Raw genomic sequence first — 26,311 nt, 5'->3', positions numbered from 1 at the left:
GTTAGATCCCTGATTGTGTCTAGAACCGCACGTGCCCTCTGAAGTAATTCCCCCATCCCCCCCAACAAATTATTTTTAAATAATTTCAAAGTATTTTGGGTATATCAAATTTACTTTTTGATTTAAACAAAAATTAGTTTACGTATCCGATACATTTAATTGGCCAATCTAATGACACCGGGACGATTTACGTCATTGTTAATAACTTATTCATTGTACTTTCAATCAAATAGGCGTGGCATCGACTTATCGACAACAACAAAAATGTGGTTAAATCATTTAATCGCCGAAAAATTGTCGAAATCAAAATCTCTAGAATTAGGCGCCAACAATCCGATTTAAGGATAGTGATGATAAATAATTGCTAGCAATAAAACAGGCGATAGAGAGAGTGATACCAAGAAAGTCATCATTCATTTGTTTATTTTTTATTTTTTTGGCGCTTTTTTTAAATAAAAATAAAAAAATGAAATTCAAATTTTCTTTTATTTTTGTTGTGGGGGGGAAAAAATAAAATAAAAACTGATGAGCGTGTTGTTTTGTTGTGTCGTTCAATTGGAATGACGAATGGCGGCCCTTGACGGCGCGTCCGTCTGTCCGTCCGTTTCGTCCGGTTGTTGGCACACACACAGCACGGGCCTTTTGATATATTAAGTATACGCTTCACGTTATTTTTTTTTTTCTTTTTCTCTTTTTTTTCCTTTTTCCCACATGGCGATGATGATGAATCCGCAGCAGCGGAACCAATCCATCCATCCATCCTCCTCCTCCTTCAAGGAGTAGAAAACCCGAGGGAATTTTTTGTTTCATTTTTTTGAAAAAAAGAAATAAACAACAACAACACCCTGGGAAGTACCTGGGCTATAACAAATCCGCCTTATTGGGTGAAAGAACAAACATGAAAAAGAATCGAAAAATTTATAAAATTATTTTTTTAGTTAGTCAAACAGACTCGGGTTATTATTATTACTGTCTGGCGGATTTCATCCCCCCACCCGAAATTAGCATCTCTTTCACTATACATACAAGTCTGCGCTCACATTATGTCATCATCATTTGAATCCGTTTATCATGCGCCAACGACAACGTCCATCAATTTGGTTGATTCGGATCTACTCTTAAATCTACACAAATAGCCTACAACTCCAAGTATTTCACGGTATCATTTCGTAACGAGGTTATATTATACAGCCCCCCTCCCGTCCTTTGATGTCGTTGTCATGGCAACCGCACAGTTCAATTAGACATAGTCAGACTCAATTAATCAAGCTGCTATTGATACACGCACAAAATAGGCGAATCAAAAATAGTAGCTCTCTTCTTTTAAATATAAAATTATTAATAACCAAGTACATCAAAGAGCATTACGCCATTTTTACACGGTCGTCTTTATGTGTGGGGGCTGCCTTTACGCATATATACCCAGTGCACTGTTATGTGTTGTCGTTGGGCAACGGCTGCGGGATGCGCACACAACAACACACGTCATAATTTACGAGCCGTAAGGAGAGAAAGAGAGAAAGATAAAAGGGTCAGTTTGACAGAGCGATTCGACTCGCTTTTATTTTGGGCTTCCACCCCCGATGCAGCAGCTCCCCCCCGCACTTCATGTGTAACAGTAACGCACCAGTCCACTCGACAACCGACCACATACTCAAAAGAGGAACTAAACAACAAAGAAATGTTGGAAAATATAATAATAATAATAAAAAACGGAGTCAAAAATTGCAAATAAATCCGATGGACTCGCGTTCGTCCATCGATAGACGCCCTTAGTAGCCGTCGATAAGATACAAACGTGAATATTTCTTTTTTTCCCAAAAGAAGAAGAAGAACTGTACGGTGCAACGATTTTCTTTGACGGTTCCGTAACGACGACGTTCACACAGACAGAGAAAAGGAGAGACAAGAGCTCAACAAGAGAAACAACAACAACAAGGTACCGTGGCAATACATTTCCTCTTGACTTGTCATGCGCTTCATCTGACAGTTCCCCCTCCGACGAAAGAACTTGGTAAAAAAAAAAACGCGTGAGTCAATCATCTTTTACTTTTAAAAAAATAAAAATAAAATAAAAAATTGTTTTATTTTATTTTTTATTCTTTTGTTTATTTCACCTGAAAGAAGATGCGAGGACCTGTATGGATATCCTGGATTTTTATTTTTATTTTCATCTGGTAGATGTACAAAAAAGATATAAGACTTTGTCTTGTTCAGTTTAGGCCGGAAGACAACCGAGAGAGAGAGAGAGGCTCGTGACGTTCACAATCTTTGACTTGTGCCTATTGTCAACTTCTCTATATACATATTTGGTTATGTGTTACACAATAGTCGTCGCCCTATTGTATAACCCCTTGAAAAATAAACAAAAAATCTTTTTCTTACATAAACTGGAAATCTCTTCTGTCAGCTTCCTGTTTATTCAAAAAATAACATTTTTGTTTGTATTTTCTAAACTTCCCGGTATACATTTTCTGGGCCCCCGCATCACTTTCGATGAGATTTGATTGTGTCGCCACCGCAATAAAATGAAGATACATCACAGCACGATCAATTATATATAATATCGCCCAGCTGGCTGGCTCACAGCCGATTAAATTCACAATCAAAATAAAATAAAAAAAAGGTGGCCGAGTAGAAAGAAAAAGAAATAGACTATTTACATTGCTGCGGTTTCAATTTGTTGTAGTCGTGTGTACATATAGGCCCGATCGCCGCCGCAAAAAAAAATATTATTTATAAACACCTTTTGTTTTTCGTATTATAGATATATTCAGCGGTTTTCTATTCAGACCACCTACGAATTGTGAGCCCGGCTTCTTGTGTGTGTTGTAGGCCGTTGAGTATACGCGCGCGCAAGACAATCACAAGTGTGGGAATATCGCGGGGAGATTACACGATAACAATTAAACGACAAATGTTGTTTGGATTGTCTGTTTTTGGGCCGTCATCACAGAAGAAAAAAAACCCAAAAAACAACCGGGAAATTTATCGAAACATTTCGACTCGTGCCGTTGTTTTCTGGCGGGATTTTTGAAAAACCAAAATTTTAGGCCTAGACAGAAAAATGGCCAATTGTAAACTGGGTGGAAAAGGTAAAAAATAAAATAAAATATAAAAATGTAGTCGTGAATATTTATTGGCAGTGCTGTTTTAGTTTCTTTTTAAAAGCCAACAATTAAGTCGTTTAGGTTAAAAACATATACGATTATGAGCAGACATTGCGCGCGCCCAAATGTTCCGTGTTATATTCCCTCTATACGCCAGCACACACAGTGTGTGTGTGGGTGGTGTCTGTGATGGCTCTGTAAATTGGAATGAATATAACACAGTCGATATCGATGAAAACAAATTCAAAAAGTTGTAAAAAAAACGGACGTTATGTAGAACAACACAGCAGCGGGTGAAAAGAAAAATCTTCCCTTCAAAAAGTTGGAATCCAATAAGGAAAACGTCCAGGAAATAAAATAAAATAAAATTTCAAAACTGTTTCTTTTCTTTCTCTTGATTTCTATCCCGTCAACTTTTGTTATATGACCAGGAAAAAAGGAAATTCTTTTTTTTGTTCTTTTCCTGAGGAAACCACAAAATTTAACTCTGAAAAAAATAAATTTGTATTTGCACACACACATGAGGAGGGGGGATGTGCGTGGGAGGAAGGCGTAGCCCACCCCAACATAAAAATAAAAGAATTTTGTTGAAAGTGACAAACGATTTGGAACGATTAACCCCTTACATCATCAAACATGCAGACGGGAAAATGAAACTAAACTAAAAAAGGAGAGGCTTGACGTGAACAACCGAAACAGGAAACGATAGTAACCCCCTTTCAATTCCATTCCACCATGTGTGTGTACACGGCCAAGGGTGGAAGATCACGGAAAGCTCAACTTAGATATGTATTTCTCTCTTATCTATTTTTGTTTGAATGCTAATTCCAGTCACGTGGCCTATACACACGGGGTGAAAGGCAAGGGGGGTTTGATTCATCATGAACAAAATATAAAATCTAAAATAAAAAGGGTGGAATCGGTTCCAAACAAAACGAATTCGTGCGTGATCCTATTTGCTGGGATGTACATACAGGAGGAGGGTGGAAATATAAAAACATTTCCGTTGTGTGTATAATATTCTAGCTCCTATATTTTGCGCGTGTCACTATTTTATTCCCAATTTTTTTTAGTTTCCATCCTCTTTACACGATAGTGAAATCGATACAACTAAATTCTCATTCGGGGTTGAAAAATGTTTTTCAAAAAAAACCAGTAGCTCGAAAAGTAAAATCCCAGGTGTGTCTACATGAATAATTCATGGATCGAAAGAAACTAGAAAGATATCAATCCAAGATATTCTTCTTTTTTTAAATAAAATAAAATTTTTTATTTTATTTTTGAAAAAACGACTCCGTCATCTTGTCCATCGTTCGATAATGATACGGTACGCTCCTCAAAAAAAAGCCAAAAGCCAAAAAATAAAATAAAATATAAAAAGGGGGCCATTGGAAGATATATACCCCACCACCACCACCCGCTGGGAGTTTGATGCCCGCTGCCACACAACACGAAAGAGAAGAGAAACAGCTACCGGTCTTTCTTTTTCTTCTTTCTTAGCTTCATCTGTCCCGTGTGTACATGTCTAAAAATGTATTTTTTTCTTTTTCCATCATAAGGGCTGTGCTCCTTTACCTCCATCGGGAAAAAAAAAAGAAAAAAAAAGAGTCGAGGAAAGGCAAATGCCGTCTGATTATACACCAGAAACGTCTTTCTTCCATGTAGCAGCAGGAGCAGTCTCAGAGAGAACGGGGCAATTATTTCACAATTATTCAAGTCTCTCCTTTTCTCTGTTTCTTCTCACAACAGCCACACGAAAACAGAATCTCAAAGTCTCTTCGTTTTATTATTCGAGCAGAAATTCTATAGCCAAACATCCGCGTTCACTTTTTTTCTCCAAGTTGCAGTTGCGCAAAAATTGGTTTTTGACAACTTCGATGTTAATCAAAGCGTTGGAAATGGCGGGAACTGATATTTTTTTCAAAAAATCATTCGATCAAAATCAAAGATGATAAATGAAGCGCATCAAAGTGGGGCTCCATTTCAGCAAACCAAAAAAACAAAATCCAAACCAAAATAGAAAAAATAAAATAAAAGTGTAAAAAATAGTTTGCGTTAGGGGCGAATCGTGCAGAAGAAATAAAAAAAAATAAAAATTCCGGACCTATTCGGGACTTGGTCCGACCCGAAAAAAAAAAATCTAAAGCGGGAGCAGCGAAAAATGTAGTATAACGTGTGTTTCTTTTTTTTTTCCTCCTCCTCCTCCTTCTTCGTGTAAATAAGAAAAAGTTGCTTGAGGCGTCGGTCGGTGGGGGCACTTGTTTAATAGCAAAGACCAGCAATTTCTTTCCTCTCTCTACGCCAGAAAATAAAAGGAGGAGTCTCAGATCTTATACAAAAGGCAACAAGGAGGAGGAGAGCCAGCCAGCGACGAACGACGACGACTTGATGTGTGTTGTGTGTGCCGGTGCTTTAGGTGGCCCTTTCCCACGGCCCGGCAGCAGCCCCGGCTACCTTCTTTTTAAGGAGCTCTACTACACATCTCTCTCTCTCCTATATAAAGCTCATAACCCGAATATTATATAAAAGAAAAAACCTACAACAATATCTCGGGATGATCCAAAACCTTTTTTTTTTCTTTTTTTAAATCTTGGCGCCAATTTTTCAAACTTGGAAAACCGGACCTCATCTTTCAAGAAGAGTCTGCGATGTTTTGAAATAAAAATTGTCCCGCGGCCATATCTTATATATATACTTTACATTGTACTATAACCCCCGTACCTCCCTCCCACTCCATCTCCCGTTTTTTGGGGTGAGGGGGGGGGGGGAATATAATCATCATCATGCGCAAGAGAGAATTCAAACACGCAGAGAAACTCTTTTTTCTTCTTCGTGTCAGGACGCACTTGTCTATTCCTCCTACACCAAAAGGGCCAGCCTCTTTTTAAAAAAAAATAACTTTTCGGGTTCTTCTGCTGTCCCAGAAATTTCGATTAGCTCCGGATGAAATGGAACACACAACAACAACAGCAAGAGTCTAGAGGAAGATACGGAGGAGGCGGGTTTGAATTTAGAAGAAGAAGAAAAAGCAGCGGTTGCAGCAAGGAGCCCAACCACCCAAAAATTGTGTCCAATATAATATTTTTCTTCCCTTTTTGTTTCTTATCACGCCAACACGTGGAATTCACGCCCATGAATCGAAAGAAAAATAAATTTTTTTCTCCACCAAACTATTAACGAAAACACAAAAAAATAGTTAGTAGTAGTCGTCGTGTTAATAGCCTCTTTCAACCGGATGTTCATTAACGAGGTCCTGCTGGTCTAGCTACCACCCCCCACATATAGGAGGATCGATCCCCCCACCCGCACCAACTTGCAACCGAAAAATGATTTACCCGGTCGCAAAGGTCAACACGAAAAAGAAAGAAAAAGAATTTTTATTTTCGGCTGGCGATCGACATGGAATCAACACGCAATCATTAAATAAAAAAGAAAAAAAAAGCTGTTCAATCATTCAAAAAGATGATTGGCGCGCCTGTTATACATTTCAGTATGTGTGGGGGAGTTTGGTGGACGAGCTTCGGGGGTCATCACGACTCATCAATCTATGCACGTGGAAAACGAGAAACCTGTCGAGTCCCTCAACCAAAATGATACCGATCTCGATGGCCGTTTCGGTTTTTTTCCTACTTGTAAAAAGAATAAAAAATACTCGGTGGGGAACCCTGAACACAAAAAAACACCTAATCAATTATTATTACCAGCTAGAGAGAGATTCTTTTTCCAGTTCAGTTGGTAACTGTATTAACCCCGACCGACGATGATGATGATGATGAGTGTCTTGAATAATCTAACAATCACAAGATACGAACAGCAACACAAAAAAAGAAATTCCACCGACTATATTCGGGGTCGCTGTCCCAATTTTTTACTCAATTTTTAATTTTTTCCAGACCATTTTTTGGATAGGAAAATGTTTCCTTCATCGGAAATCAATAGCAACAAATTGGTAGATTAGGCATTCACCTGTAGATTATTGAACGCCAATCAACTGTCATTACATCCAAAAAACATGGAGTCCACCATCCACCGACTAAAAAAGCCCAAACCAAAATTAAAGTTAACTTTTTCTAGCGAAGGTTATACACAAGGAAATAAATATAACATTCTTGAGCAACAATGAAAAAAAAAAAGGACGACGAGTGTACCGGTGGATATAGAAAAGAGGCGGTATGAATATATACCAGGCTCTAGAGAGAAAAAACCTTGCGTGTCGAGAAGCTGTTGAGGTTTTTTTTCCAGAGAAAAAAGAACAGAAAACCCTTCCGTGAGTGTTTCGGGTGTTTTTTTATTCGGAAGAAGAAGATGCCGAAGCGCCGGCTCACGAACGCTATATAGTAGTAGATACTAGTAGTAGTATAGTATATATATGTGTGTCTAAAGGTTACAATATAAGGAGGAAGCTCAAAAAAGAAAAGCAGCCGGCCAGCAGGAAAAGAGAAAAACAGCAGCCGGGCGCCCCCACGAAAGGTGAAGAAGAAAAAAGACAATAAATTGTGAAAAAGGAAAGAAAAAATAAAATGAAGGACGAGTTTGAATTTTGTTATTTTTTGAAATTTTTTTTTCAATTAAAAAAAATAAAATGGGAGAAATTCGATTGAATCATTTGGTGAGACGACGACAATTTCGAATAAATAAATAAATAACCCGTGATTGCCAAATTGAGAAACAAGGAAAATATATAATTAGAAAAATGTTTTTTTTTTGAAACACAAAAAATAAAGTTGAGCAGATTGCTGTTGTTGTACAATAATATTATCATTAGATTTATTTATATGTAGAATCATGAATCAGAGCGAGAGGGTCTCTCAAAAAATATATATAAAAATACGAGAAAGGGGGGGTCTTTTTTTTTAACTTTTTACGAGACAGGCAGCCAGAGAAATGAATGTGCCACCTATAAAATATTAGAAAGAATAAGAAAAATCCTTAAAAATAGAAAAATGGTTTCGGTCATTTTCGCTTCTTCTTTAACACAAGAAGAAAAAAAGGTCCATCGCAGGTGGTTTCCTAGTTAACCTTTTTCTTACTTTAGTTCCCCCTCATTCATTTAAGACAAACTTGATATCATAACGAGTTGCGCCTTGTTCTTTTCCCTCTCTCTCTCCCCCCTCCAAGAAGAAAAAAGTAACAAAACAAAAGGCAACCCAAAAGAAGAAGAAGAAGAAGATCAAAAGGACAGTTTTATGTGTGGCTGCACAAATGACGTTCATCATAACCCCCTCGGCTTTTTTTTTCTTTCTCTTTATGTGTGGATGTACGTATTTCTGGGATCCTTTTCTCTCTCGCTTTTTTTTGTCTCTTCCTCACAGCGGGAATTAATTAAAAAAATTAAATAGAATTTCAGTTTACTAAAAAAGAATAAAAAAAGTAAATTTAATATTGTGGGACTGACTGCTGCTGTTGTCTTTTAAATCTCGCGCCTATTTATTCGAATAAATGTTATTCGCCAAATTCAAAATCGACCATTTCCTATGACGTAAAATAAAAATTTGTGGAAAAATAATATTATTTTTTCAATGGTCGAGATTTTAACGATTCTTATTTAGATTTCCCCCCACCAGTTTTCCGCTTTTGGAATCGTCGTAAAAAATAAAAAAAAGTTGGAGGTGATTACATGATTTTCATCAACATTTTCTGTTTTGTTCCTTTTTTATTTAATTTTATTTATAAATGATAAGAAAGAAAAAAAAAATATATGGAGAATAATAATAAAGCAGAGCAGTGTAGTATATAGGCAAAAGAATGGGGTCTCCCCTGCATATATGCCCCGCTGTTCATTCTCTTAATGCGGTCGTCAAAAACAGCGGGAGGGGACACCACCACCATCGGTGGTGGTCTGCCACCTCTTTTTCCTTTTTAAAAAAAAATAAAAAAACATTTCTTCAATGAACTTTTTTTTTCTTTCGATTTTTAATTCAAAAAAACCGAAATCATTAAAAATAAAAAAAGAAGAGGGGGGTTTGAACATTGGCGCCAAAGTGATCCACTTTTCTTTTGTTTCCTTTTTTTAAACTAAAATTCAAAATTCCGTGGTATTTTTCATTCAATTGTTATTCAATAATTTCACACACGCTATAATTAGCATTCTCTTTTCAATTAATAAGCTCCAATTATTTTGAGAGACTCGAATGTCACCAGTGATACCGAGCTGTCAAATAGACAACAACAAAAAAAAGACGTGAAAATTGGAAGGGGGAATGATGACACACACACACGGCGCGTTATTATATGCCCACTTCCCGATAATTGTCAAGAGGGGGGAAGACAAAAAAGAAAGAAAAAAAAACATGTGTAATCCAAGCGACCGCAAGTTCTACACATTATTTAGATGATGATGATGTAATTGGGTCCTATTAGATGTAATACGATTCAACCAGGTTCACATCGTATTCCTCACAGCCCGTGCCCGAGCTCCATCTATTTAAAAACAAACCCCACACACACACACGTACATTTTATCCATCCACTTGTCTCCTCGGCCCGTTTAACTCGTCATCCCAAACCCCAATTCTACCCAAACGGACGAGATAATCAACAATTTCGACACCTCGCCCAATTATTTTCGTTTTGAACCCCACGTGAATGTGTTTGTAGACAATTTTGGGAAAGAAGAAAAATCAACCGTTTGAAATTGGCGCCAACGGCCAAAATCATTATCTAGTCCAGTAGATACACCGCAACATCACGAATTCGCTCCCATTTGAAAATGTACCAACTGAATCAAATTTTCAATTTCCCTCCCAAACTATTTTAAATGTCATCTGCTATTTATTTTTTCAAAAAATAAAAGAATAGCGAGAAAATGAAGACACTGTTGTCCAGCTATATAGGCTCCAGCTCCGATATGTATAAATCTAATAAAGTAGCGACAGCAGCAGCAGCAGCAGCTGCTACTCTCGGCGTATAGACATGATGGAGAGGAGTGTATACCTCCTGGACCCACCAAGAAGTTGGAAACAAGTGGAGGCCATGTAACACACACACACAGAGATAGAGCCAGAGTCGTATACAACCAGACGACAGGTTGTTCTATTCTATTTTCTTGTTCGGGGGGTCTCTTTCCGCCGCTCTTCTCAAATCCATAAACAACAAAAACAAAAAAAACAGTTCTAATTGTTCGGTAGTTGTAAATCGGTTGATGCACTTCTTTAGTAGGCCCAGGGTCGGAATCAAATTCAAAATGTTTTTTAACTTTTTTTTTTTTTTTTTTTTTTTTAACTTTCGCCCGTTAAAGAGAATAAGAAAATGGTGAAAATGGCAACAACTTTTTTTTTTTTTTTACGGCGAGACCACACGGTTCTTTTTTTGCGGTGGCCAATGTCGTGAAGAAAAGACAAAACAAGAAAAATCAGACGACGGATTTCCCTCCTGGTGGACAAAATGATTGACCCACTACAAAGGCGCGTATATGGGACACACAAAAAAGAAAAGAAACTGGAACACAATTTTTGTTTGGCCAGCCAAATATATAAGAAGGAAAAAATAAAATAAAAACCACACGATATTGCTCCCGCGGTCGTCTGTTTCCATGTCCGAGCTTTTCTTCTTTTATTTTATTTTACGCTTCTGCGGTCGCTGGCCTATCACGAGCGCAATCAACACAAGAGACACAGAACTCAGAAAAATGTTAACTTTTAGTTTTCAAAAAAGAAAAAGGATATTCGATCGGAGTGAACGATTACACGGATCGGTTAGTTTCAAACATTTTCCAATAAAATGGAAAAAAAATAACATTTTACGAGAAATTCGAATGAATGAAAATTTGTCGACTTGAAAAGAAAAAAAATCAAGGGGGTGCTATAAAAATGGAACCCGGAGAAATATCTAAAGAATAAACTCTTGTGTGTGTGTGTATATAATAAAAAGAAGCAGTGTTATAATGACATTTCATAGCCAGCGGGCGAATGAAATAAATAAAGGTGTCGGGCGGTCATCTTTTTTATTCTTTTTCCAGTCTTGGCTGCGCCATCACATACACACAACCGGCCAGCACACACACAAGGTAAAAAGGATGTGAGTCCTTCTCTGCTGGGGTCTATGTAGAGTAGCGCGGTCGCAGGAAATGCTTGGCCGTTGCGCTAGCGCGAATTTCCGATGGACATCAACACATTCGCCGCCTTTCTTCTTATATTTTTCCTGATTTATACGCATGTGAACTGGGCAGGAACAAGACGACCAAAGCCCATAAAACATTTTCTCTCTCTCAACCAAAATGACCGTCATCGGATGGTGCAGGAAATCAATGAACCGAATCGCTTCTTCAACCCCCCACAATCATCAACTTTTATTTTGAAAAAGAAAAAAAGGTACTAGTATACAATTGCTAGGGAGACTATGTATAGGGGCGATCTCTGCTATTAAAATGATTATCAAAATCTAGCGCAGACATACACACACATTCGTGTAGGCGCGGTTGTACACTATGTGTGTAGCTGCTAATTTAGGCTCGCCGAGATGTGTAGAGAGGCGCCACACTTGGTCAACTCGGTTAAGCTAAACAAGTCCTATGATTACTAACTTTTCTTTTTCTGGGCCAGACCTACTATCGCATCAATAATTTCAAACAATTCGATTTTTTCAGAAAAAGTTACATCAACTTTAAAAAAATATAATAATGGCGTTTTACACTTGAATTTAGTTTTTGTTATTTTCTTGGAACATTTCCACACTCCGCCAAAGGCCATCTGATGTGGGGGGGAGAGCAAAGCCAAGAGAGGCACAGGTTGTACAGGTGTATATGTAGAATATAAGAACAGAAAGGGCCTTGTGTGTGTTTTTCTTTTGTCTAAAAAATAAAAAGAAAAAAACAAAAATTCTTCGGTACGCGCCGGATGTGGGGCGGTCACGACGACACGACGCTCACTATACGTGCATGTCTGCATGGGGCTGCCCCCTTTTTCTCTTTTTTTTTTACCTTGGGATGGCTGCACTCTCCCGCCGGCCCCCAAACGCCGCCAGCCATTGAACATGAACACAAACAGACACACACACACGTTCAAAATAAAAAAATAAATTTAAAAAAAAGAGGAAAAAACAAGAGAGAAAGAAAAAGGGAGCTATATTATATAGCTGTTGGCTTCTTCTTCTTCTTTTTTTATTATTTTTTCTTAGCTCCTTTCGTTATATTTTATTAGATACATATATACGGCGCCTACATTCTTCTACCTTCACCCCTGGAAAAAAAAAATAAAGTCTTAAATTTGTGTTTTTTTTTCTTCTTTAATGATAATAAAAAAAAATAGTGTAGACCGACAATCACGAACGGGTGTCAGAAAATTCATCCAGTCGAAATTAATTTCTTTTTTTTTTAATTTACAATTTCTTTGGCGCGAATATTTAAACAATTTTTTTGAAAAATGATGGATAAAATAGGAAGTCATCAATGTCAAATTTATTCATTTTTGCACGTACACATTCACAATGGAGATTGGTGGTGGTTTGCTGGTGGTACCGCGAAAAACCTTCCAGCCTATGTACACCTCTGTGCGCCAATGTTTCATTTTTTTGTTTCGCCATGTGTGAAATGATTAGCCGAGCGGAACGACCTAGGCCCCAATCGTCCAGTAGTTTTTCGAAAAAAATAAAATAAAAAATCAGGTATGTATAGATACATCCATCGGGTGGCAGCGGCAACCGCCGGAAGAAAAAGACAAAAAGCCGCAGTTTTCGATGGAAAGTCCCAAGAATAAAAATGGCAAAACTCCGCCGCACGAACGACGCAACCTTCGCGGTTTACCATTCAAAAATTTAAAAAAAGAAATACATTTTTTTAATTTTTAAAGCGTAGAATATATATAAGCTCCGGCCTTGGATTATATAGCAGCTCCCAAAAAATAATACAATCGCTAAAAAAGAAAGAAAGAAGTTTTTTTAAAGAATGATGTTGTCATTCGTTTAAAAAATAGAGTCAAAAGGGCCCCGGAGAGTAGGTGGTAAATGGACTACCGTGAACTGTTTGTACATATATACCAACAGTGTCTCTCTCTTTGGGCTTATATTTTCCAAGAGCTTAGAATCTTATTATTACACATTTTCCCTTTTTTCTTCTTTCTATTGAGTCGTTTTTTCCTTTAGCGCAACTACATAAATTTCGCCTGTCTTAACACACACACGGCCAGAAGAAAAGTCTTAACATCCAATGTGAGTCTAATAAATCAATCTGCAAACAAAAAAAAAGAGAACTCTGTAATTTAACTCTTTTTTTCTTTCTCCAGCAACAACAACAACAACAACATTGTACGTTGTTAAACGTGGACGTATATAAAAAAGGGCCTCCACAAAACGGTTCCCGGGGATTGACCAGGATCTGAATTGATTCTGTGCAGGTTGTCAACTCAAGCTCCTCCCATCGCCATCTTTTTGATTCATTTCAAATTCGACAAATCCATTTTAAAAATATATCTATAGGGAATAAATATTTGTTGAGAAAGAAAAAAGGGCCAGTGTGTGTGTGCCCAGTGAACATAAGAGAAAAAAAAAGGTTTTCCAGGAGAGAACCTGGAACGGTTGGATGGCCGAGTAATGAGAGGGCGGACCGGTCGGGGCTACGCCTCTTGTGGCGCCGTCACGACGACGCTACCTTATACACAAAAACGAAAAACCTTTTTTCCTATATTTTTTCGCCAAGTAAAAATATGAAACATCCCATACACACACATACTATATAACCCCGTGTGTTGGTAGTAGTAGCGGGTCCATGTTTTTCTTTACCTACAGTCCTCCTCCCCTCCCGTCTCAACACTGTTACTGACTAGCGCCGCCGCCGCCGCCGCTTTTTAGATTTTTACTCTATACTTAAAAAATGCAGTCGAGGAACAGAAGAAAAACGGCGGCGGTTGGCAACCAAGTTCTTTTTTTTCTTATTTTCAGAGAAGAAGAAGCGGCCAGACAGAAACACAGTGGGGCCCCGGCTACTAGTAGTCCAATATATAAAGCGACCACCTCCGTGTTTGCTCTCGAGTCGACCTCGGGTTCAAACTTTCCCTCCTCCTCCTTCTACTATTCTTCTGGCACATCCCGAAATAAAGAAAGAAAAAAGAAAATTGGGAGAATAGAAAAACGGTCCGGACCAGACGACCTTTTTTTAAAAAATTGCGACGAATTTTGAATTTTTTTTGGGGACTTTGTGTGGCGGAAATTCTGAAATAGCGACGCCCTTTTTTGCACGAAATCACGCCGACTGTGTTGATGGCGTTTGTGGACAGGTGGAAGCCCCCCGCCGCCAATCACCGTCATCATCATCAACTTTCCATCACGGCCAGTCCGAGAGACTCCCGACATTTTTTCTTTTTTGTATTTTAGTATTTTGGGGTTGACACGACGAAGCTCGTCACAATCTCATTTCCAAAAACATGTTGAACCATTTCTCTTTTGTTTGTTTGCTTTGCTCTAAAATTGGACGACGACAACGACGACACTTTTATTTTATTATTTTAGTTTTTAAAAAATGGGGCTAAGCTGTCGCTGCCATCTAACGGCGAATTCCCACATTTTTTAAAACATTTTAAAACGAAAAAATTAAATCAATTGGCGACCGAAAAAGCCCCGCAAAATTTTCCGATGGTCATTAAAATTCAGAGAAATATTTCGGGTGAAAGAGTACAAAAGATAACCGATAACGTCATAAATATTTAGAGAGTCAAAAATGAAATAAGAAAATAAAATAAAAAGCCCTTGAAACGTCACGCCAAGCTGCAAGTCCCAAAAAAGTGTGTTGCGATGGATGGACACACGTCAGAAGAAAGAAAGAAAGAAAAAAAGAACGGGAAAGGAACGGAAGTGGCCGCCAACAAAGCGACCGTGATGAAACAGTACAGACTTGTCTTGTGTGTTTGTACATGTACGTCCCATTCCGACTTTTGGAAACCTGAAACCTTCATTAAATAGTATCAAGACTAAACTAAAAGAACACTCAGCGGGAACGACACCAGCGGAAGTGGTCCCACCTTTACTTACAATTTCTCAATCGAAACCCCAAAAAACAACAGCTTGATTTAAAATTTTCAAAAAAATATTCCACCCCGCGAAAAACTAGAAAATTCAAACATTTTTAATCCAGGCCCAGATTGTGAATCAAACGAATGAAAAAGGTGAAAATTTCGTTAGTAGCCGGTCGCTAATCACAGGCCCATAGAAAAATTACACAGCGCGAAGAATAGAAAAGAACCAAGCCAAGCGAAGCGAATGAATAAACACTTGTGATAATCGACTGTAAAACGTCTCACGAAAACAACAACAACAAGCTTGACTCCCATTTTTGATGGTCGTAAGGATATCCGATAGGAAACTTACGGCGTATATAAAATAAAGAGAGAGACCCCCCGTCGAACTGCTACAACAAACATCCGGTTTTTACGACCATTGTGTGTGTCTATAATACACACTATTAAATACACACACAATCGAAAAATACAAGAGGGAGTATCTCTCTCCTGTTTGTTCTAAATCACTTGTCAAGTGTTTTGCCAGGCGGCCATAAATACGTCGAATAGGAAACTTGGGCGGCGTTCGTTTGCACCGTGCACATCTCCACGCACAGATGCTAGTCAATAATTAGGCGACACATTTATTTCACATTTTTTCGTTCACAAATAATTCACGTAAGAATCAACACCATTTTTTAACGAGGCCTATTCGATTAAATTTTAAAAAATAAAATAAAATGAAACTCGCCGCCAAAGGGGGGAGGAGGAGGATCGGGTGATTTATTGATAACTTGCGCTAATGTAATGATGGGAAAGAAAAATGTTATTTCTGCGGTAGTGGTGGTGGTGCTATTCACAAGACACGACAGGTCTTTTTTTCGCGTCGATTGAAAAATACAGTAGCCGCACCGCTTCGTCGTTTCTCAGCTGAAGACACTCAAACGGGGGATGGTGATGATGATGGATGGACGGGACCGGGAGAGAGAGAAAACGACGACGGTAATATTACACAGACACACACACAAGGTAGAGAGCGTTTATTAACTGTGAAACGGCGGCAATTTCGATTGCGTCAGAATAGCGAGAGAGAAGAATGAACGAAAAAAGACGACCGCACGTTTGTTATCCGCAGAGCCTATTATTGCGGTGTGTAGGCGACAATTACAGTCGAATTTTACCCATTTGTTTACCAGACGCCATACACAACAAACGAGAATGATAGGCCCATTCAATTTTCCCAGCAAAAATAAAAATTCAAAATAAAATAAAAATTCAACAAATAAAATTCAAAAATACCCGCCAGAAAATGCCGAAAGGAGAAAATTTTACTGATGATGATATTTAGTCTACTATTATAGATTCGAGTATAGCACACACAAACAACAATATCAGTCCAAATGATTATTATATCCCTTGGAACTTGAAATGAACTTGAAAATCTCTTGCCGAAAAAAAGAAATCATCATCATCATCATCGGTGGTGGTGGAGCTGCTGCGGGGCAAGCGGCGGGGACCGAACGACAAGCGACGACGCGTCAGTCTGGCGCCGAATGGGGCGTCTCCATATGTACCCCCCTCACTTCTTATAAGGGCGCCCCCTTCATCTCCATATACACAAGCCCCGCCTATGCTCCGACTAGCTCTTCTTTTGACTCTCTCTCTCCCAATGTGTTTTCTACCGTGTCAAAGAAGAAGAGACCTTACACACACACACACACGTATATATGTAGATATGGCACTAGTTATATCAAGAACCCTGTACACCGGTCCGGCATCATTAGCGCCGGGGCCGCCACCTATACTCAGTAGCTGTAGAGAGAGCCCCGGCCCAGTCAATAATTACAGAGTACCTCACACAATCCCCCCCCTCTACCGACTGTAGGCCCCTTTAGATGGCGACAACCCCACACAAGGTTTCAGCAACAAGTTTTTTCCAACCCCGGCAATTTCAAATTCCCATTTGATTCTAAATCGAAAATAGAGGTCAAATGTGATTGAATTTTTGGAGAGTTCAACCTAATGTTTGTTTTCCATGACGTGAAAAATAATAAAGAGAAAGTCTACAAGGGGGTACGGTCAGTCGTTCAAGTCACGCCCTCTCTCAGATTTGTTCGAAACCTTTTTTATTTTATTTTGCGGGCAGAGAAGGAAATTTCACGCCAGATCAAAAAAAAGAGAGATCTCTCGAATCTCATTGGCTGCCAACTCTCTCTCCCCCCATCCGTGTCCTTTCACCTTTCATCATCATCATATTCAAATCATCTCCAACGACAAGTCAGACACGCACGGAGAGAAATCGATACTAGCTCGTAGTCTAGGCAACCAATCAAACAGCTCTCCCTCCGGTGTCTTCATCTATTAAACACCTGTGATGGCGACACCCATCGTGACACCTGGCCCGATGTGTCAAAGTCAAACAGAGAAAAGGGGGATAAAGAATTCCGGGACCAATTCGTGATAAAAAACATTCCATCATTATTGACGCCACTCTGTCAGCATTTCTTCTCAATTCTTTTTTTTTTATCAGCCGAAAAAGTTGAGCTCCATCCAATAGATAAACAAAATTCAAAAAATAAAAATCTTGCGTGGGTTAATTGGGTGCCAGATTTGTGTTACACAAGAGAGACATTCTTCCGGAATCGGAAAAATATTTATTTTATATAACCGACCGCTGTAAATGTGTCAAAAGTCTTTCAAGACGGGACCATCAGATAAGTTGGGTGCACATTATTAACATTAAAAAGAAAGAAGAAGGTGAGTCGATAGTGTCTTTCATCTATTGGACGATGATTGGCCAAAGCCGCCCACACAGTCACACAAACACGTCACTAAGAAAAAAGATAAAAACCGGAAGGATATGAAGCGTGCCAGAAACGGCCGCGCACCCCCCTACACATGTGTGCGTTATTTCTGCTGGCCAGACAATCTTTTAGGAGCAATTAACCCAAAGACATTTAAAGTGTAAAAATAAAATTCGGTAATAAAAATGGATGCTGGGCAAAGTTGACGGAGCAGGCGACTAATTGGCTTCAACGAGCGCTGATACATTTCCAATTTTTCCTGATATTTATAGGAGGCAGTTAATGCGTGAAATAAAAAGAAATTTTTTCGGGGAAAAATAGAAAATGGTTCAGCGCGAGTTGGCCATTTCTCAGCTCATTGACAGGTCCCCAGAGGATTTTTACGGGTGACGGTCCCGAAGAAAACGATGATCGAACTGCGTGTGCCAGACCCCGCTCGACTCTCCGGGGCTAATAATGAACACGGAGAGGACCCCGCAGAGTCTCATCATCATCGTCCGTATAAGAGCCCAATTATAACTTTTTGAACACAAAAATGTTTTCAAATGGCTATGCATGTGCTGGTGATTGGAAACAGTCGCCAAAATAACGGCCCAGCCCAAAGCCAAAAAATAGTTGCCCCCCAAAAAAAGAGTAAAAAATAAACTAAATCATTTTCAAGTTGAGCTAATACCACAGAGCCCGAGTGTCTATTGGTGTAATCATGGAGAAAGAAAGAGACTTGGATGGCAAACCATCATTCTCTTGCAATAGGACCCGTTATTCTACCCCCCACACCACCCCAAATAGACAAGGACAAACGCTAACGAGCTTTGTCTGTGTAGAAAGAAAAAGAAAAAGTAGTCACGGACTTTAACGACGACCTACCATCCAGAGAAAATACAGTTTCATCTTTCAGAGACTCTCTCGCCGGGGGTTTTAGTCATCCAAATCAAAACAGCTGTTTTCACGCACCATTGAGCTAGCTGCTGCACCAACCAAACGCCAAACTGTTCGTTTTTTTTCGTGTTGCCATGGTGACAAAATTATAACAAAAAAAAAATTGTCAAAAGAAGATTGGAATAAGACATTGAAATGCGGCCAGGAAAAACATTCCAGTTTAGTTTTTCTTGGCTTCCCAACGAAATTAAAAACCAAAAAAGAAAAAATCAAGTCAAAAAGGCGCCTGCGAAGATGACTGTCTGCTAGGTCGTTCATCATAAGACAAATATTATAAGAATATTCTCTCCCCCTCTCTTTCTAGTCATGTGGCACTTTGAGCTATTCACCTACGAGAGGAACGCGGGCTCACCTCCGTCTGTCGTGTGTGTCCCGTGGAACAATTATCTTATAATTAGTGCGCTCGTTCGTCTCTGTCGACTTCCTTCTTCTTCTTTTTGGTTCCACATTTTTTTCCAACTTCCACAAAATGAAAAATAAAATAAAATTATCCTGAAAAATATCAAAGAGAGCAAATCAAATACTCTCTGACGTATTATTATTATTATATTATGCAAATTTCAGAATTTTCCGAGAAAAAGATTTTGTAAAAAAGTCTGGACGTCACGAGGGAATTTACAAAAGTTGCCCAAAAACTTATCCTAGGGGGGGGACACACAAGAAAGATTAGGTTGTTATTCTTGGCCGGGGCATCTGTCAACGTGATCGTTTTCTCTTTTAAAGATAAATTTTTCCCGTTTTGGTGGAGTTCGGTTTGTGTCCGTCCCAAAGTGTGTGCGAAGGCTGCTGGGACCCACACACACACACTCGAGAAAGAAAGAACATCATGCTAATGAGGCCTACAACAACTTAATGACCTCTCACGAAACCGCGCCCGGTTCACAATGACACCAACCCATTTTCTCCAGTTTGTGCTGCCGATAAACCAAAACATTAGGCCCCCGCTCTCTTTCTCCATTCCACACAACCTTACCTAATGGTTCTTTACGTTTTTTTCTTTTTTAAAAAGAAGAAGAAACATGAGCAGCAACACTACTTCCGGGCACAGACGCTAAATGACGCAATGGCGCCCAGACACTTCTCTTCAATTGACATTCGAATTTTTGTAAATTTCTAAACCGATAAGAACCAAAAGATGGAAATGATTAAAACAGTCAAAACAATTGTGTACAAGTACAAGAAAACAACATTTTGGCAACAAGTCCGAAAGAAATGTGGGCCCATCAACAAGCGAAAAATGAAAGATGTTGAGCTATAATTAGGATAAATGAGTTTTTAACTCGTCAAGGGAGGTCGTCCAAAGAGTCAGGTGACTGCCCCCCCTCTACTACTAACCCCTTTCCACACACAAGATCTTCTTCCGGGCAAGAGGTCAAAGGTTACGTATGTTCTTCATATCTCTCTCCCCACTTTCAAAAAAAAGAAAGAAACAAAAATGTTGGCTGGGGCGCCAAAATTCAAACAATCGAATTATCATCAATGGGATACAGATGACCGGTTATATTCTCGAAAACCTTCTCTCACCCAACAACAACTGTATACGCATAGTTCTACGTGTTATAATTGGGCTGACGATAGAGAGCAGTAGATAACTTTGGCGCTCGAGAAATTATATGTGACACTCCCACTATATATACTGCGATACACCCGGCGTCTGTTTGTAGCGACGTCGTCGACGCAATCCTAAAAATAAAACTTTTCAGAGAAGTTATGTACGTGTGTTGGAGGGGGGAGAGAGAGAAAAAGGGCTGGGCTAGTTTTGGTCGTGAACGTTACGAGTAAAGCGTCCCGTTGCCAATCAGCGACCAGTGACCGAGGGTTGGGGGAGGTGGAAACATTCCGGAACCCCAAAAACTGGTGGGGTGTGCGACACACATATAAGCGGATAATGTCAACGACAAGTGTCATTTTCTTGTATGTGTGTATAGTGATTCTTAGAGAGTAGCCCTCAGTCAAGCGACGAAAGTGGATCAGAGTGAAACGGAAAGTTCAACTGGAAGGACCTGGAAGAAAGTGAGACACACCCGGAAGAAAAGAGAAAATAATTCAATCAGGAATGGACGGAAGATTCCAGCAACACCAGTCAGATTCTTTCTCCATCGCCAATTTATTATCGATGCAACCCAAACACAATCACCATCATCACCACCATCATCCGAACAGAGTCATCCATCCGGATCCGCTTTCCCATCTACGCAAATTGACCAGCCTTCCGGATGCGCCAGACAACAGCGCTCTGCTGGCCATCCACCATCAGCAACAACAACAGCAACACTATCATCACCATCCACCTGGATCAGCCCCGCCGTTCTTTTGCAACAATCCAGCCATCCCATCCACTTCCGGCCATCCAACCATGATGACCTCCACAGCACCAGGAGCCTCGGAAAATTTCAACGTCAAACCCGAAGAATCCATGACACCTAACGGAGCGATGATGGAAGCCGCAGCTTCAAACGAATCGCTACAAACCGATCCAGCATCCATCGACTCTGCAGATTCCGGTAAGAATTACAAAAAAAAATTCACGCCACATAATTTTCGTCTAACCGCGATCAAAAAAGTAAAGACATAAACGTTTAAAAAAGAGAGAAAAGAAGCTAAACCACTAATAACTGCATTAGTTTCACTTCATCATCCGCACAGAAAAAGGAAAAAACTTTTCTATTTAAAAAATAAACAAACAAGTCACTGTATAGGAGGTAGTAGCGGTTATAGCGGTGGGAAATGTTGTACGACACACATATCGTTTGGTGCAAAAAGCCGCTGGTGGGGTTTGCTATAGCTCAAATGAGAGCGCTGATAAATGTGACAGGAATAATAAGCGGTCGGCCGAGTTATTTAACGTAATCATCGAAGCGTTAATCCCAACGTTCAAATCAATCATCAAAACTAACCATCTTTTGTTTCTTTCAATAACATTTTCTTTTGAGGGGGGGAATGCTAGTTTCACACGTAAATCACTACACACACCCTGGTGTGTGTGTGTGTTACACACACGCCGGTTTGCGAGTAATAGAAACTAATGGGGTCATTTATTTAACAACCGCGCGGTCAAACGTTTTCAATGGCGTCGTGTCACGGGATACACATACAACAAACGATAAAAGAGGACACACAACAACAATAACCAACAACATCAAAAGTAGTTATTCGCGTTACCTCAACCTATATGTACACGCACGTCGACTGACACCTTCCGGTTTTTACTAACCCTTCCCCCTTTCAGTTATGTAAGAGAAAAATGGCGACTAAAGGGGATGATAGAAGTGGGGGGGGGGAGGCTTATTTTTTTATTGTGTTTGGCTGGGTGACACACTCGGCGTGATTGTGGGAGCGTGCCGTCGATTTGTATCCCCCCCTCCTAACCAAGTGCCACTTGATACGACTGTTTTTCAGCTGGGGGGGGAGGCCTATTGTACAGTACCTTTTTTTGAAAACTTTATTACAGCCTTTGCTAGACACATTTCAAATATTTAGACTACTTTTACAACGGGTAACGCCCATTTCTGACATTTTTAAAATTTCCAAGTTGAGATCGTCAAACGCTATAAAGTCACGTTATGGATGAATTTCCATAAAAGGTGGAAATAAAAAAAGAGTAGACCCTACCACGAAATTACCTATAATCTATCGCAGTTGTACCACGTGTGCAATAAAATGGAAATCATTTCGACTTACTACTTTAAGTACTTTTAGCCACAGCACATCAGGGACGTCTCGTTGTCCTGTAAATGGTTTTGAAAAAATGTTTAGAATTTTCTTGTTACACGAACAATGATTTCAGTCACGCAGTATACTAGAGTCCACAGCCACGTGATTGCAATTGACAAAGTAGTTTTAATTGGCTTACCAGTCGACCGGTCTCTCTCCCGAACGCCACGTGGTTGACGACGTAAATTTAATACTTCTTTTACAGTACAATTCTTCAATCACATCACACCACGAAAGTCTCAAGGTGAAAAGAAATTCTTCAGTGACATTGTCAACCAGCAAATAACGTTCAAGAAATCGGGTTTTCCAGCGGTCACCAAGGCCATTTTCGAGCTGGCACGCGATGTCGTTCAACAAACGGAGTAAAATTGACACTTGAATTTGGTTTCTCATTTGTTAAAGAAGCACTGAAATTCATGCACTAGTGTTAACTAGTCTCATTTTATAATGGAATGATGAGCTGTGAAGAAACCACGAAATCGGAGGCGACCGATTAACTTCGATGTCACACGTGAAATGACTATTTTGGCGCGCGAAATTAATTGAAAGTTTTTTATGTTTAGATTTAGAAATTGGGATCAATTTGTGCGTTTGATTTATAAATTTGAAACTAAACATTTTTAATTACTCAATTGATTGTAATTAATTATTTTCTAATTTTATCTAATTGTTTATTATAAATTCAGATGATGGACAGACTGGCAGCAGTGGAGAAGAGAGAAAGAAACGACCTCGCACAGCTTTTTCAGCTGTACAGATCAAGGTCAATATTTGATTAAAACAATTATCTTTTATTTTAAATTCATTTAGTATAATTATACAACAGGCCTTGGAATCGGAATTTGAAAGAAACAAATATCTGTCAGTCTCCAAACGAATGCAGCTGTCAAAACAACTCAAACTAACCGAAACTCAGGTTTGTGGTTGTATTTCATTTGTTTATCTCAGTAAATAAATAATTTCTTTTCCCCTTAAATAGATCAAAATATGGTTCCAAAATCGCAGGACCAAATGGAAACGCAAATACACCAACGATCTAGAAATGTTGGCCCAACAGTATTATTCATCGCTGGGAATATTAGCCCCTAGGCCTTTATTTATTGGCGATCGACTCTGGTTAGTAGTTTATTAATCACCGTCATTGACGAATAATAATAATGAAATCTAATGCTCAATTTCAGGTTTTTGAATCCGTCTGGTAACTACGTGGCAACTGCGGGACCACCACCACCGCCCCCGAATCTCTACCATCCTCGTCCATCATCTATGATTGATCCGATGATTCACCTCGCCAATATGTCAGGATTGAACCATCCATCGCCGGCCTTTGAGCCACAGTCATTAGGTTCGAATAACGGGTCTGTATCAGGTCCCCAGTTCTCGCCCACTTGGACTCCACCCATGCTGCGCGTCGCGCCCCAACAACAACAACAGCTAGGCAACGACAGCGCCGCTGGTAGCCCAGTGGATCCAATTAGTCTCAGTTTCACTCCCAGTCCCGAAGACCTCCAACCAAAAGATGTTTAGTCCTTTTTTTTTAATTATTCGGCACAATTTTAGTAATAAAAAAATAATAATTAATAAGGCCCCAGTTTACCTTCACTTTATTTGGCTTTGTAAATAAAATGAAACAAAAAAAGATTTACAGTGTTGAATCAATCAATTTGATGTGCTTCACAGCTTTTCGACTTTCTGCACAAACTCGATCACTTCGTCGGCTAGTAGTTGCGGCTCCTCGTAAGCCGCAAAATGTCCTCCACGATCCATAATATTGTAACTGATTAAATTGGTGTACTTGAATTTCGCCAGTGGACCTGGTTGAACGAAAAGTTCTTCGGGAAATACAGATGCTCCTGTCGGCACCACGCAAGCAATACTAGTAAACAAAATATCAAATTTTAATTCACCTGGCCAATTAAACAAATGAGGTAGATATTTTGGTAGTAGGTACTTACTTGTCTAAATTATATCCGAATTGTTTACTGCTGAGTGTTTCACTGTACATGCGCATAGACGTTGTGATGGAATTAGTTGTCCAGTAAATCATGACATTGTTTAGCAGCTCATCCATGGTAAACTTTTCCAGCAAACCGCCATCTTGGAGCTGTTTTCCGCTAGCTTTGGTCCAAGTTGAGAACTTTTCCAAAAGGTAGGCGGCCAGTCCGATTGGAGAATCACTCAGCGCCATTCCTTTAAAGTTAAAAATTATATTTAACAGGAATTTTAAAAAAGAAAAGTCAAATGCCCAGTTAACTTACCAATAGTATCGGGTTTAGTAGCCTGAAGGTGGAGATATCCAGTCTCTTGGACGATGTGCATGAACCTGGAGCTGAGGGGATATGTTAGAGGGACTTTATCAGCCGGCATCAGTAGAGACGGCCAAAGAGAACTGAGCATGAGACCGAGGTTGCTCCCAATGGTGTTAACCGCTACCATGTTCAAGTGAAGGCCCTTAACCCTAATAGTTTTAAAAGAATTTATTGAGATTTTCATGGATAAAAAAATACTGATGTAATTGATATTACCTGTGAGGGAAAAGGGTAGCCATATCCGAACCGATTAGAGAACCCCAGTCCCCTCCCTGGATGTAGTAGCGATCGTAACCGAGTCTCTTCATTAACCGATCAAAAATGAATCCCATTTCAGCCGCTCCTTAACATAGACAGAATAATTTAATTAATTAATTGAGAAAATTAATAATTTTGGTGTCTAAACTTATCTAACCTAAACCAGGCTTCCTGGCTGCATCAGAGTATCCGTAACCAGGTAAAGACGGGACGACAAGCTCGAACACGAAATCATATTTGTCGGATTCTTGAGTCAGCAATGGAATAATTTTGGTAAACTCGATAAACGATCCCGGCCATCCATGAAGTAAAAGTAATGGCAATACTTTTTTATTTTTGATTGCCTCCCCACTGGGTTTTGAGTGGATGAAATGAATACCTTTAGTCAATCAAAATTCATTTAAATTAATCAATAAGTTTGATAATAAAATGCTAAAATAAAACAACCTAGTCCATTAATGTTGGTTTTAAAATGAGGAAAGGTATTCAAAAAAGCTTCCTGCTTTTTCCAGTCATAAGTGTTCATCCAGTAATCTTTAACAGTTTTCATATATTGAGCATTAAATCCATATTGGAACCCAATGCCTTCCAAACCAGGTACAATTCGTGTTGATCTACTCAATCTGTCTTGTAAATCAGACAGGACCTAAATTTTCCAATTTGTAAATTGTACATGCAATTCAAATGTTTTAATGTTACAGTTGCATGACATTGACATACCTCATCAGAAACTTTAATTTTGAATGGTTTAATAGATTCATCTTGTACTCTCGGTTGACCTTCACCCCACCACTGGTCCTTAAATTGGGGAATTGTTGGATTCTTCAAGAATAACTGTGAAATATACACAGCACTCAAAGCACTTCCAATTAACAGTAGCTTGTATAGGAAACCCATTCTTGACAACTGACTGGCATATACCCAAAGTGCTGAATATAAAAAATAAGATCTGCCGAAATTAGCTCTGTTCCCTATCAGATAACAAAATAAGGTTCCAAGTTCCAACAACCTTTGACTTCAAGATTATCTCAAGGTACTATTCAGTTTGTCTCTATGCAGCTATAGATTTGAACATCGATTACCTCGTCGAAGTAGTCACACACTATCTTGATTTTTTAAACATGTGGAATTCCATTTCCATTTTCCACGAATTGTCATTTTAAATAAAGCCCTTCAGCTTAAATGGAGCAGGATTGAAATTAAATGCATTTGCGTAATGTCCCGCATATCCGGCAAATTTGAATCTATTTCAC

The 26,311-nt window shown here is 39.2% G+C and overlaps 3 protein-coding genes across 3 annotated transcripts in view; 1 reads left to right on the top strand and 2 right to left on the bottom strand.

The window, feature by feature from the left end:
- The window catches only part of LOC124336387 (calcium uniporter protein, mitochondrial-like), an 878,707-nt gene that overhangs the window by 610,361 nt on the left and 242,035 nt on the right, over positions 1-26,311 (bottom strand). The gene's annotated exons all lie outside the window — the stretch shown is intronic.
- LOC124336298 (homeobox protein ceh-30-like) lies at positions 20,724-24,342 on the top strand. The gene is made up of 5 exons (XM_046790049.1): positions 20,724-21,281; positions 23,178-23,254; positions 23,318-23,407; positions 23,471-23,607; positions 23,673-24,342. Exons 1-5 carry the CDS (start codon positions 20,834-20,836, stop codon positions 24,016-24,018), a joined length of 1,098 nt encoding a protein of 365 aa, XP_046646005.1. The 5' UTR covers positions 20,724-20,833; the 3' UTR covers positions 24,019-24,342.
- Positions 24,079-26,144, bottom strand: LOC124336222 (juvenile hormone epoxide hydrolase 2-like). Its single transcript, XM_046789940.1, has 8 exons — positions 26,068-26,144; positions 25,779-25,987; positions 25,506-25,704; positions 25,216-25,437; positions 25,017-25,143; positions 24,750-24,949; positions 24,447-24,681; positions 24,079-24,367 (listed from the first exon to the last, which is right to left on the bottom strand). The coding sequence occupies exons 2-8, from the start codon at positions 25,953-25,955 to the stop codon at positions 24,166-24,168; spliced, it is 1,362 nt and encodes a 453-aa protein (XP_046645896.1). The 5' UTR covers positions 25,956-25,987; positions 26,068-26,144; the 3' UTR covers positions 24,079-24,165.

Source organism: Daphnia pulicaria, chromosome 4 (genome assembly GCF_021234035.1).
Source record: "Daphnia pulicaria isolate SC F1-1A chromosome 4, SC_F0-13Bv2, whole genome shotgun sequence".
Classification (NCBI taxonomy): Eukaryota; Metazoa; Arthropoda; class Branchiopoda; order Diplostraca; family Daphniidae; genus Daphnia; species Daphnia pulicaria.
Note: the sequence above shows the minus strand (reverse complement) of the source record. Positions and strands in the feature narration are given on the sequence as shown.

Bases quoted from the DNA above. Each gene is read 5' to 3' on its own strand.
- LOC124336298 (XM_046790049.1), top strand. From the start codon at position 20,834: ATGGACGGAAGATTCCAGCAACACCAGTCAGATTCTTTCTCCATCGCC. The intron at 21,282-23,177 runs GTAAGAATTACA...TTATAAATTCAG, and splicing joins CATCGACTCTGCAGATTCCG to ATGATGGACAGACTGGCAGC. The intron at 23,255-23,317 runs GTCAATATTTGA...ATTATACAACAG, and splicing joins TTTCAGCTGTACAGATCAAG to GCCTTGGAATCGGAATTTGA.
- LOC124336222 (XM_046789940.1), bottom strand. From the start codon at position 25,955: ATGGGTTTCCTATACAAGCTACTGTTAATTGGAAGTGCTTTGAGTGCT. The intron at 24,950-25,016 runs GTAATATCAATT...TAAAACTATTAG, and splicing joins GCTACCCTTTTCCCTCACAG to GGTTAAGGGCCTTCACTTGA. The intron at 24,682-24,749 runs GTAAGTTAACTG...TTAACTTTAAAG, and splicing joins TACTAAACCCGATACTATTG to GAATGGCGCTGAGTGATTCT.